General features: G+C 39.3%; 1 protein-coding gene across 2 annotated transcripts in view; it reads right to left on the reverse strand.

The window, feature by feature from the left end:
• BEAN1 (brain expressed associated with NEDD4 1) overlaps positions 1-14,243 on the reverse strand; it is a 40,070-nt gene that overhangs the window by 7,381 nt on the left and 18,446 nt on the right. For both annotated transcript variants that reach the window (XM_046899476.1, NM_001141926.2), the window contains 2 exons: positions 7,291-7,500; positions 5,215-5,356 (listed from right to left, as the gene is read on the reverse strand). In XM_046899476.1, coding sequence (XP_046755432.1) covers positions 5,215-5,356; positions 7,291-7,500 — 352 coding nt within the window. The remainder of the gene's footprint in view (positions 1-5,214; positions 5,357-7,290; positions 7,501-14,243) is intronic.

Consider the following 14,243-nt stretch of genomic DNA (forward strand, 5'->3'; position numbering starts at 1 on the left):
TTCTTTGCCTTGTTTCTTGTCAAAATAACTTCACTGTCATCATAGATTATGCTATTGAGTTTTGAAGGGGTAATGATGCCAGGAAAGGGAAGGAGGACTGATGCCTATTAACTCCATCATGCTGAATATAAACGTGACCTGCAAAGAAAAGAATGTTACCTAAATACAGCAGGTCTTCAAGCTGATTTTGTTGACTTGGATTGTTTGGGGGGCCTGAAAATAACTTCCTGAATTTGTTTGGTCTCCTTTCAGTAAGCTTTAGAATAGCTTTGTTGCTAAGGAAACAAAAAAGATCTTATTTAATTTGCTGTCATTCATAACTTATGGCCTACTCTCTGGGGAAAGAAGAAGGTTCTACTTAGAGAATTTTTTAAGTCACAGACAGGAGCTAATGAATAAAAGGCAAATCTGGGGAATGAAACATCCTTCTGTGTGAGATAGATGTCTTTTTGTTTACTTCATCTGTTATATGTTGCAACTCTACTAAAATTGCTCCTGCATTGTTTCTGTTACTGATGACCTGCTGTCTTTTAATGATGGTAAACAATAATCCTTTCCTGGAAAATACATGCACTGACAGGTTTGAGCTGTGCTGAAAACACCACAAAGGATATTTATGTGATATTTTTGCCTAAGAAAGAAACTATGTGTAAATCCTGTGAGAGAAGGTTACCTTTGTAGGCTGAACTGCTCTTACAGGGGCATATCTCAATAGGCATTGTATTTCCTTAGGTTTATTTTTTATTTTAATATTTTCCATTTGGGATATTGGTTCATTTACTAACTATATTTTAAACTCTGCATGATTAGTGATTTATTAAACATTATTTTGATACAGTAGTATTTTACAATAGTAAAATCAATCTGACAGATGCTTATAGAGTTCTCAAATTCATTAGAAAGTCATAATTACCCCATAAGGATGTCTGTGGATAAGGGTTGTCAAGACAAATTGACCAAAGGCCTTCTCTGTAACTGCCTGCAACTATGGCAAGCGAATGACAAAACTCAGCACCTGGTGTTCCCCTAAATCTAATGCAAAATGTAACATAAGGAAATAAACAGTGGAAATGTCTGTAGTGATAATCAAATTGAACCTCAAGTGCAACTTGCAATTTAGATATCAAATCAGTAAGATTATTAACATCCCAAGGTATTTTTCTTAAATTTATTTCCCAATCATGGTGCACATGTATATAAAATTCTGTATTGGACTCTCAGCTGGAAAGTCAAGAGTGGGCAGTGGCACCTTGAATAGCTATAGCTGAACACTGATCACTTTTTTGGCAGCCTGTTTATGTTCCTACAGAAAATCTGCATCGCTATGTTGATACAGCTTGCACTGAATTATGAGCTATAGTTTCTCTTTCTTTGGTGGAAACCACTGAAATAGAGAGAAAGGTGATCACAGCTGACTGAATGTTTATCTGTTTTTTTTTTTTGTTTGTTTGTTTTGTTTTTGTTTTGTACTAAGTCTAGTTCTCTGGATTTGAGTTTAGCCATTTGTTTGGCATGGCAGCACTGCGAGATCTGAAGCGGTTCCAGGAGCAGCTCTTGTTCAGCTCAGTCTTTGGGACAGCTGTGGCAGTGCCCAGATGTGGCACAGCTGCAGGAGGGAGGACATGTGCATACCTCTGGCTCTCCAGTGGAAATTCCTATTCCATTTGCTGCAAGATTTAAAGCCTCAATATAAATTCCATTGGAAACATTGTAAACTGGATATCATCACCCCCTGGCTATCAACCCAGAAAGCATGTTTTTAGTAAAATGGTATGTTTGAGAATACTTCTCACTGCAACACCTGGTGTGCAGTGATTTCATGCTGATGCCTCTTGCAGACCATATTAACAATACCTAGTTTTCACTCAGTGAATTCTTTCATTCCATGTATGTGTTGAAGGGTATTTGCCAGTGGTCTTAGCTTTGTATTAATCGTGCACTGCATGAATTAGGAAGAGGAATTGCATTTCAGTAAACCTACTCTTCAAAGCTTTATAATTTGTGATAAGACTGATCCTGGTGATGTAACATTTTAAACGCAGAAGGTCAAGCATGTCTTCTTTGTGCTTCAAGGCTGCGTCTGACATCGGTTAATGCTGTTAGCACCCATCAGTCCAAATATTCTCCGCAGCTTTACTAATGCTTTACACATTAGAAAGCAAACTCTTTGGTTTTATGGAGGACTGCATAGAGAGAGCTGTAGAGAAACTTATCAGGCTCTTGCATCATACAATGCATTCATACAGCGCTTCTCGGTCAGTGCTTTTCTGAAGAGAAAGTTACAATGGAATATATCCGGTATTAATAGTAAATTTAAATGTCTTTCTGCAGAGCTTTGCTTTCAGCCATCTGCTGAGCTCTACTTTTCCTGAAGTTTTCTCCAAATTGTGTTGCTAAGATGTAAAATTTAATAAGCCTTTGTTGATTTGCCAAAACATTTTTTCTAAAACATGTAACTTTCGTAGCAGTAAGAAAAAGTGATTAATAATAGAAATCCTTAAATTTGAGACGTTATGCAGAATTGCAGAGTGGTAGGATGAGCAATGATTGCTTGTGTATGTAGTCAGAGTGTGGGCCCTTGGGGGTCCTCTCGGCTTCCAGGTGAATCTTGAGGAGGCAGCACCCTGAGTATGTCCCTCAGGCACAGAATGGTTTTGCAGGGCAAGGAAAAAGACAGGGCAGCTTCTGCCAGTCTTGCTATAGAAGAGGAGAACCCACATGAAATCAGAGATCGTGTAGTGCTATCCTGTACGTGCATCCACGTATCAGCTTCCAAACAGAGAACTCCATAGAGACAGAAAATCCAGCTTTGGGCAGCTTTCAGACTGGAAATGGAAGTAACCTCTAGTGCTGTTTTTTGAGACCTGTGTGCTTAAAGAGGTATGTACTGAGTGCTTGTTCACAGGAATCTGGGCTTATTCTCAGAAACCTGGCCAAGTGCCCGCTCAAGTTGTTGCCTGGGTGTCAGCTCATTTACTTTTATTAGTAAAGGCTTGTGGGTGTGGGTCCAAATCCCAGTGTAAATTTGTGAGTGGGTTTATATGAAGTTCTACAAGTTTAGATGCCAGACTCAGAATCATTTTTCACAATGTGAGGTTTCTGCTGAAATATTTACACCATCTCTAAAAGCCCATTTGTTATCTAGTATGGCTTTGTAGTACATAAAATGTTGCTTGTAGAACATGCCCAGAATAGAAAAAGCAGTGATCATGCGTTCACACTGCTGAGCTGCTTCAGAAGAGCTCTTACTAAGGCCTGCCTGATGTGCTCCTCACCTGATGCTTGTGGCCTTGCTGCATGCTTTCACTGGTCTCACGACCCCAGAAACACTTGGGAAAGTATGTAGCTGCTTTTTGTTACTGTATTAAAGCAAGAACAGGAAGAGGTTTCTCCACTTTTCTCCCTACAAGCAGTCAGAAAAGGGCATGGCTTAACTGCAAACACAGTCTGCTTAAACGAAGAAAACAAATGTTGATCACCCACTATTTGCTGCTTGTAAGGTACCTTTCTGTAGAAACTTGGAGCCTGTTCTGCTTAATGCTCTTTCTCCTGGTTCTTTGGTGGGAGTAACTGAATTCCTTCATGCATTAACTCATGGTGCATGAGGCACACAGAGAGAGTATACAAATAGTCTGAAGAGCAACTTGTGTCACTGGTGGGCAGTTCTTGTATCCTCTGATGAACTCTGTCATACAGCTATGGAAGAAACTACTGTATCATTTCTGAAATACCTCTCTTTGAAACAAGTCAGTTGTGGCAATGTTGTTACCCCAGGTAACTAGATGCTACAAAGTCCTGCAATTACAGCTCCACAGTGCAGGTTCGGTCTGAATAGCTATACAGTCAGCTGTCCTTCTTCGCAGATCCTCATATAGAATGAACAATCCCAGACTGAGAGGTAAAGCGTGGTTACGAGGTGTGCCAGAACAGTATGTTTTCTTCAATTGTGCTTTCTGATAGAATAATGATATTAAGACAATAGAAAAGTGAGGCTTGCTGGGAAATATGGAAAGATTTAGAGTGGTTCCTTGCACTTTCTTTTTGGCTGTTTGTTCTAAACAGTCATAAGGTCAGTAGTAAATGTAGCATGAAAGTTTAAATACCTTTAAAAACATAGTTTACTAAGAGCTATTTTTATTTTGTGTGACACATCAGGCTGCTTAGATTGTCAAATAACATCTCTTAGCTTTGCAATTGTAAGTGTCAGGTAAGAGGGATGATGGAGATTGTATTACATATTAATTTGTGTAAATGTAATCTGTGATATCTTAGCATATGTTAACATCTGAATTCTGGGCATATTGAATTTATTTTATTTTATTTTATTTTATTGTTAGTCTTGCAATGAATATATGTCCATAATGACTTTTCTGATTCCTGGCTTACTAATGAGATACCCAAACTTTTTCCACGCACACTGGGAGGGATCTGCTGTGAGCAGACCGACTCTTTGTTTTATGCTGTCATACCTTTAATGTGTGTGAACAACAGTGATAAAAACCATAAAGTCAATTTCATGTTGGTTGCTTATTTCACGATAATTTCTACAAGCATCAGGGAGTGGGGAGTTGCTCGTGGTACTTGGAAGAGAAGAACAATTAAAGGGCTTTAGAATCCTTGCAAACAGTGAAATAAAGCTGGTGAGAGGAAAACTCCTTGCAGCTACAGTAACAAATATGCTTTAATTGGAAACTTGGCTAAATGGCTTAATTTGTTGAAGTCTGCTATGGTTCCGAGGGAGTACATATCTGAAGTCTCTTTTAATCTAATGACAATAAAACACTGTTGGGCAGGACTCTGATGAGCACCAACTGAGGCATGCCTCATTTCCTCAGACAGTTAGCAGTACAGTAGAAAACCAAAGGTAGGGATTTCTTCTTGGAAAAAAAATTACCTCCAAAAGTGAAACTTTAAAAATAATTTCTTCCAAAAAAAGATTTTCATAGATGACTTTGTGTATTTCATTCATATGCCACCAAAGTTATCAATATTAATATCAATATTAGTAGATGATAAATGCATGTAGAGGTGCTTTTACATAGTAAAGACATTCTGCTATGGAAAATTTGAGCTTAAACTAAACAAAGTGTTTGTAGGCAGAGTCTGTCTGACCTGCATTTTGGAGTGGATGTTGGTCTAGCAATTTTATTTTCCTCTTTTGTAGGCTTTGCAAGTGCAGGACTATAATGTTTAGAGTCTTAGAGAATTGCTTACCGTGGAGGTGAATCGGGATACATGATGTTGACCTGAGAAAGTGTATCCAGATAGGAACCAAAATCAAAACCTGGGGGAAACTCCTCCATGCAGGTGGATCTCAGTTCTCCAAAAGAGCCGCTGTAAGAGAAGCCATCTGGAGCTGCAAAACAAGCAGTCACTGTTTGCTCTTCTTTTTCACTGAGACAATATTACTGTTTATAGCGCTGCCATAAATCAGAAAAAAAAAAACCAACACCTATCTGAAGCAGAATTGCTGTTACTTTGAGCAGTCAGGTTTCACAGAATATTTCTGTTCTTTTACGAGCCAGCCCGTGTCACTGTGGATGAGCTGCAGTGTTGGCACAAGGACTATATATTTAGTGCTGTCGTACAAAGTGCAAGTGTCTGAAGCTCTTCTGCCTCAAAGGCTGAAAATGTGTAAGTCGTGCTGCATACAACTTCAAAGCATTAGCAGGACTGCTGATGTGCCCGGGAAATGCACGCATCAAAACCTTGCCAGGTTCTGCAAAGGTTTTTAAAAGCAGGCTTAGGTGTGATTGTAAGTGTGTGTGTGTGTGTGTGTGTTCAGAATACGCTGTGCTTCTTAGAAAAGCTCACAGAAAAAGAAGAAAAATGGGAAAATACTAGAAAAAAAATATCCTGCTAGCTGCTCCAGGAGTTTCACAGCTCCAGAAACACCCAGGAATTGGTGCTATTTTGTATCTTTTATGATAGTTAACGCTCGACATTCTGTTTGAAATTTCCTTAAGAATGTCCTGAATTGTGGAGTTGCAGCAACTCCCTGGACCCCCCTATTCTTCCATATGAAGTGATCCTTCCTTTTCACTAAATGCTTTAAAATGGTTCCTGGAGGCAGGGTCCAGCTTTTAAGGTGACATCAAAGCGGTGTTTCTCTGAACAGAGAGTAAAGGGCAGGACTCGCTTGTGCAGTTCTTGAACTGCGTGTCCATCCTGCTGGTAATATTCACCTCTGCCGATCTGTGCTTGAGGAATTCTACCAGCACTAATGGAGTCTATCAGGCGCTGTGCTTTCCTTCTGCTCAGTACTGATGGCAGCCAGCTTCACCATGGCTCCTGCTGATCCCTTTCTGGCTGGGGGACACATGCTGAGATAGCAAGATGGCTTCTGCTAACGTACAATTTTCACTTAGGCGGGCTGACACAATTCAGTTTAAGATGGTTCTTTTGAATTTCTCTGAAAGTGTCACCGTGCTTGATGCTTTTCCCCCCATTTTTTTAGTATTGTTATTTGTAAGAAACAGTTTGAAAATCGCCCTTTATGTCATGGCCTCACTTCAGGTACTTTAAAGAAGGTGAAATTTACATAGCACTTCATGAATCTATTTACTGTTTGAATTTTAACTAGCTGGATACTTACAAAGTAGCCTTTTGTAATTGTTTTTCTCTTAAATATACAGAGAATCGAACTGTGTAATTTCCTTCACCACGTGGCTTTGAACTTCTGATCAGCAAGTGCCAAATGGGCCAAAAATTCAATTCTAAAACTACACCTTCGTACTTCCAAGTCTTTTTAAAGAACAGGTAAAAGAAAAAAAGGGCACTTTTTTGACAGTAAACCATTGTCTTTAATGACATTGACAGTTGTCTGTGTAATGGCATTTTGATGCCCTATTTTCTTTACATCCAGTTTTAACTTCTGTGGTAAGAAAAGAGTTAAGTGCCAGCTCAGTGTTGTAGCTTAGTGCACATTGCAGAAGTGAAAGATTCCTGGCTGCCCAACAAGAAGAAATCACGACATGTACTATACATGAGGGCTAAAGGGGATATGAAAATAAACCTTTGGGAGCCTAGTGATGGAGAAAAACCCATGCATTGTGTCAGGGAAAATACATAGTTCAAGAGATGCTGTTGGCCTTGTTCATGTCAGCCCCCAGCTGTGGGGCTTGTACTTTGTGAAGATGCTATTGAACTGCAAAGCTGCCTCCCATCAATGCCTCGTAAATTTTTATTCATTTTATTTTTATATCCCTTGCACATTGTCCAACTCTTTGTTGCCCTTAGCAGCAGATATTAATAATGCCAAGAACTGTTTCTCTTTAGCTAGCTTCTTACCATAAGCAGTGTCTCTCCTCTGGTGCGGGTGTCTCAGCCGTCCATCCTTCCGCAGACTGCCAACAATGATGGTGACACAGGACAGAAACAGCACAAGTCCAATCACTACTCCAGCCACCAGAAGGGGAGAAACAAGTAAACTGGCATCACTGCCATTCTCACTGTAGCTGGGGAGCTCACTGGTCGGGCTGCTCTGGTTCAGGTGGACTTCTGCATGGAAGAGACAGGGAGAATGTGTCAGTGAGGAACAGGGATGCACAAAGTGTGGTCAAACAGATGCTAAAACTAAAGATTTTTCAAAGTGCTGTGAGACAGCTTGAGACCGATCCATTGTATAAATTCATGCTTTAAGGGATAGACCATTTAACAGGCCAATTTCTGGAAGTATTAATTAACTAACTCTAGGGGATTCACTGAGCAATCATTTCCCTGCTATGGGAAATATCCTACTGGAATCAATGATGTATCTTGCACAATGGTCACTTCGCTTATTTCTGGAGAGACCCTTTATATCATGAACTGATTGATACTGAAAGAACTGTGCTGAACCTCACAGGATAGAATGCTGAAACTCAAAAATGTCACTCCAAAGCAGAACAAAGGATTTGGGCATTGTTACCAGGTATGAAAAGGCTCCAGGGTTTTGCAGAGGAAGTTTTGGGTAGGAGTGAAGCAGAGGAACATGCTTTTGCAGAACAGGGCATCCTTTAGCTTGTGGGATGAGTCTGCATCCCAAGACACTGATGTGGGCAGAGGAGTGAACAGAGTTGTGGGTCAGAGAAAAAGCTTTAAAAGGGGTCTTGCCAGATTCTAACTCCAAGTCTTCTCTTCAGGCATTTCTCTGTGAAAAAGGGGTGAAGATACTGAGGCAGAGAGAGACATAAGTATGTTGTTTATCTATCTTTTCTAAATTGTGTATGTTTTATCATAATCTAAGTAAAGAATAACTGTATTTAGCCTACGCGTCTGATAAATTTGCACTACTATGTGTTCTTTAAAGAGATAAAAATGAGTTTTCACAGCTGGAAATCTGTTCATTTGCCTAAGGCAGCAGAGCTTTGGAAACAAAGTTTGTACTTGGGAAAAGAAGAAACTATGCAAAGGTTTGAGTCTGTCCCACCAGGAGAGTGTATGTCATGATGATATTGTTTGTTTCTACCTTATAATTAAAACAACAAGAACAACAACAACAACAAAAACCTTGCAAGAAGATTTCTGGGTCCCAACCAATACCACAGCAATGCTGTGTAGGGATGCAAGTGTTCAGCCTGAACGTTGCAAACCATCTGTCTCTGTTGATTGTTTCAGTATCTTTACAAGACTGTATTTACTTTTTTCCATCTAAGCTGTTCTTGTATCTACTAAAAATAGATTTTAGTGAGACTACAAAATGAAGATAAGAAATATAGTGATCTTTACAATGAATCTGAAGATAATCATCCATCTGGAACACCTGACTAGAAAGTTTTTTCAGTCGTAGCCATTGACTCTGGCAGTCCTGAAGTTAGGAGGTGACCAATATCTGGAAATGGCCAAGTGGTGGTCATGGCACAGTGTTAAGTATGCAGGTGATTAATGAAATCAGTCTAACTGTGACAGTAGCCTATAAAATATTGTAAGCCTGAAAGAAATGTGTACCTTAGTGAATGATGTGAACAAGTGAGGATTTGGTCATTTGACATTCTGGTTTACAAACAGAAAAAAGCCCTTTCTATGGCTCTCATTTTGTTTATTCCCTGACAGAGGATACACAATATGGAGAGAGAGATGATGTAGAAGACTCATCCAATTAAATGGATGAAAGAAGTTTCAGATCAGTTAAAATTTAGGCAAACATATACTCTAACTTAAAAACAAACAAACAAAAAAAACCTATGAACAGCATAAGAAGCAACGTGGATGTTTAAAGTGCCTTTGGTCTTTGTGTGGAAGTTTCAGAAATCCTGTTGGCCAGAGGTCACCTGAGAAGTAAACCACTGTGGAAACGTACGCATTCTTTGTGTCTTTGACCTTCTTTGGAAAGTCCCCTCCCTATTATCTGCTCAGGACCAGCTATGCATGAGTAAAACAGAATTTTATGAATCCAAGAAATTATTGGGGATGCAATCTATATAGACCAAGAGTAGCTTTCAAATATGGGGCGGATATATGTTTATATCTGACCACATGCCTGTTGAACAGATAGATAATTTGTTTCCTACAGAAACGAAAACTAACAAATTTTTGCTCTCTTGGATGCTCTGTGTAATAAATGTATGCTTTTAGAAGTGCAAGTACATTCTACATAGATTTCAGAAAACATCCATGTTTTTCCAGCTCTTTCCCTTTGGGATACACTACTCTTGCAGTCACAATAGACTTAAGATGATGGCTTTAAGCCAGTGTATATTCTCATTGGCTAACACTTGACATTGAGAGAACTGACTAGAAAAATTAAGCCAGATTGGGGAATTAGTATGTAGTTGCTTTGCTTTTTTTTTTTTTTTTTTAATTTTTCAGAAGCACTTGACTGTTGGCTGAGAATCATTATGAGCAATTAAGACAGACAGCCAAGAAATGTGCTGAGCTTTTACAAAACACTGTGTGCCAAAAGGAAGGACTGAATTTTCTGAAAAGTGATCCTGAAGCGTTTAATGTGGGGGAATGGGATATGCAGTTGAGGGGCAGATCCTGTGGCCATTGTGCCAGAACTAAACTTTCTCAGTGTTTATGAAATTCCAGTCATGTTTCTCATTTGTACAGCTTTTTAACTATCTGAGTTGGTAACGTGCTCAAGCAGTGTGTACTGCTGGCTTTCAGTAGCCTTATTTGGTCAGATTTTTTGCAAATTCTGTCTTTGAAAGATGCCAATATTGCAGTTTAGTCTAAATCACAATTGCAAGAAACTGACACCTCTGAAAATGAACAGAAGGTACTGGCAGATAATGTACTGGTACTTTTAGCTTACTTGCAATGATAAACCATTCTGTGATTTTCTGTGGTTCTTTTTGGTTGAAAGGGACCTTTAAGATGGTCTGGTTCCAACCTCCTACTATAGAATTAAGGAAGAACCCACTTTGTTGCCATCCTGTTGAGAAGGTGAACCTGGGATGTGAGGTTCCTCCATATGCTGCTGGGTTGTGGTTTTCAGTTTGAAATCAAATAATCCTGGAACTGGAGTAGGTGACAAACTTCCCAGCAAATTCAGAGGAAAAGAAGAGAGGCTGTGTGTGTGTGCTGTTAGTGTTATGAAGCTGGAGCAGCAGGTTAACAACTTGGCTAACAGGAAGGGAAAGAAAATAAGACAGTTGAGCAGAGTTTTTTTAGTAGATTTTTTTAAAGTTTATCTATAGAAGTCAGCTTGTGTCTGAGCACATAGACTCTTGTGGTACCACTCAGTATGAGAGCTATTATTTGGTCCTGTTTTGCTTAATAGGAATTTAATGGGCTAGTGGTGATGTCAGATAGAAAGTACTTACTTATACTCTCCTTTTGTACTTGAGGAGTGATTTTTTTATTACAAGACAGCCCATTTGTCTAGAATGTTCTCAGGGCTCCCTTAGTTGTTCCAAGTCATGTCGGTTTTATCTGCTGCTTCTCGCTCTCATGAATCCTTCTCTTTTTATGTTCTTAATCTAATTGAACCAAGTCTCTGGCAGAGGCAGGATATATTGCAATATTGCTCTTATTAGAGGAATGAATCACTCCCCTTAGCCCAGCTCCTAAAACAATATATGGTTGATAAACTTCTCTGGTGATATTATTTTCATTTTGACATTGTGAATCTAGTCTTGCAGGCTTTGTGAGTAGCTGCAGAGACTCACTACAGTGGGAACTGCTGAGGTGACTAATGACTCCAGACCCTGCGTTCACATAAGTATTTCTGTATTTGAATTTTTGGGGGAGGCAAAAGATGTTACTTCTGGCAAAGAATGTTGAATCAATTTTTCTTCTCTTATCCAAATACCTATTCTTTTGATAAACTGTATATTTCTGTACATAAAAATGTTTTATTTCTTTATTCAGACTAGAAGTATCTGTAAACTTATGTAAAGTCCATAAAAATATTTTATGGGGTGGGGTTTATTTTTTCAATGAAATTTCAAATTGTGAACAGTGCAAACATAAATACTTGAGATCTAGTCCTCTAAATATGAATGACACTGTATGCACAAAGCATTGCTTTTATCCAGCGATGGGAGCTGTGTAACCCGGCACAACACAAATGGAACATTCTGGCAAGCGCAGCTGGGAATACAGTGCCCATATGGCTGCTCTGTGAATACAGGGGGCCCATACGGCTGGGCAAACACTTAATTTAGAATTAGCGTACTAGTAGAAAATTGCCCACACTGTTTGTTTGCTGTTAGACAATAAACGATCCATCTGCAAAATCCCTTGAATGTGACATTATCTTATTATACCCATCTCAACAGACCAACCTGTAGAATAACTCCACATATGATGGAGATGTAGTACAGCTGGACTTCTGGGGTGTATGTAGGGCTATTTCTCTTTCTGATTAACTTCTCTTTGAAGGGACACTCCTTTGTCCTGTCTAACTTGGTGGTAAGTGATGTTGTAGGTGCAGTTGAGTCAGATCATGTCAGAGAGCAATGCCTCAGTATGCAGAGGTGTCACTGAATGTGGGTCATTCTGGATACAGTTGTGGTTTTGTTTCCTAGGCTGAAATTTGCTGAACTAGAGCTGAAGCGCGTTGACAGAGCAGTTGCATTAATTGAACAGCCTGGGTTAGTACGATTATGTGGGGCTGATCTAGCTCCTCCTATTATCTTTAACAAATCAAATTAGCAGAAGCATATGGGACTGGAAGCAAGTGGGAGGAAGCTCAGTATAGGATAATGCATAGCATGCTTTGATTTTAAATGATCACAGTAAAGTATCTCAAACACAGAAGCAATTTAAAACATGTTTCTGATTGGCTCATTTTTTTCCCTGTTTGGGACAGTGTTGGAATATGTAGCCTCTTTATCAAAGGGAGGAGATTGACAGATGGCAAGAAGGAGTTGAGAGATCCCAGTGAGGCCCACAGATGAACTAAATTAGTGGAAGTGATAAAGGTTTTGTTGATTCTTCATTTTTGAACAGTTCCTGTTCAAAGATGAGTGTTTAGTCTGACCAAGAGTGGCCAATTGGATTATGCACCTGCTGCAGTACTGTGAAATAGGCCTCTGGCTGCAGCTGCTTTCACACTGCTTATTTCTGCAGCTCCCAGACAGGAGCTCGCAAAGTAAGTGAAGTAGACGTGTTACAGAATCAAACTGAAAAAGGTTCTGGATTTCAGATGCTGACTTTGTACAGAGTATCACTGTAGCAAGGGAGAGAGAGAGATTATTCAAGTCATGGAATGCAAATGCCCCTTGAGAGTTAAATTCCTCCCCCCAAAACTTCTACTGGATTCAAAGCTCTTCCTTCTGGATTATAAGGAAGGCTGGAAACTCTTGCTTATGCTAGATAAACACCAGGATACCATCTGCTTATGGGATTTACTCTGGTTATCCCAAGTAACCCGCTCTGGGTCAAAATCCAATCTGCATTTGATTTGTACTTATACTCAGTTCTACTCTTTTGTTTTTGTACAAGCAACCTGCCATTTCTACATGGAATGGAAATTTAACCAGTTCTTATTTTTATTTTTGTTTAAGCTTCCCAATCTCTGGCTGTAGTGAAAGATTTCAAGAATTTCAGTTATTCCATAGAACTGAGTTGTTCTCATAAGTATTTATTTTGTCTGACATGACATCTGGCACATTTTCCATGAAACATTTCTGATGGATCTGTGCTTTCTTCTGATTCCTTGTCTGAGAGTCTCACTTAATGATAAAACTGAAGCCTAATTCCCTGCTCTCCATTGCCCCCCCATCCTTAATAAAAAGAGGAAAACACTGTGCTTTCACTGCTGTAGAACCTAAAGTAGGCTGCAAGAAGCTGTGATGGCAAACTTACTCAGATTGGAATAACCAAGGCCTGGAATGTCTTAAAAACTGAGAAAGTACAGTGAGCTAGCAGCTGTCATTAAAAGCTGGAAAGTGGTGAATTGATGAGTGATTATAAGGAAGGGTTTTGTAGGTCTGGCTATGGCAAATGGCTTGTGACAGCTGTGATGCATTTGGTGTTACTGCCTTAACATCTTGATGTGTTGAACATCTGAGTTCTTGCTGTCTCTCAAGCAGCTGCACACTAGCGCAGACTGTCATCTTACAGTGCAAATTCATGTCTGCATTTTTAGCACCAAAATAATAAAACTGCTCAGCTCACTAGTTACATACCAGTTCTTCTATGGAAACTACATCACATTCTTCCTATTTTATAGAGAAAGAGCAGGTAATAACTGCTTCCTTATTATGTTTGATGTTTAAATGGTATTTAATAGGAACTGATGATGATGTGAAGAACAGTTAAGGCTGTTGTTGGTCCTTCTGCATTTCTCTTATTATCTTGCAGCAGAGTTGAGCAAGGGAATGGAAGACCAGAATAATCTGGTAACTGTCCTCTCTATAAATCAGATTTATGAGAGTCGTAGAGGTAGTATGGGGAAAAAAAAAAGAATTCTCAGATCAGGAGGCCCAAGAGCATATTTAATTCTCTCTCCCACTGCTTGCTGCTGCTGTGTGCAGCCCAGGGGCCAGTCACGTGCTCTAGTCAGTATGTTTTTCTGCTCTGCACACACAAAACTGAACTGCCTCTTAAGGTACAACTGATATTCAGTAATAACCTCTTAGGGACTGCCTCAAACTTTTACCTTATGTGGCATCATATGGTGTACACGCTCATTGGTTAAAGACTAGCTGGTATAATTTTTAGCTCATGTATATTGTAGCTCATGGTATTTCATTCTTTTACTGCTTGAGAATCCATTAATTAGATGTTGATGGCAGCTTATCTTCTAGAATGTAATGGTTATTTGTCAAAGTCAAAAAATAAATACATTTCTGTTGTCAGTTGCTTCAACT

This window comes from Gallus gallus, chromosome 11, assembly GCF_016699485.2.
Source record: "Gallus gallus isolate bGalGal1 chromosome 11, bGalGal1.mat.broiler.GRCg7b, whole genome shotgun sequence".
NCBI classification, from domain to species: domain Eukaryota; kingdom Metazoa; phylum Chordata; class Aves; order Galliformes; family Phasianidae; genus Gallus; species Gallus gallus.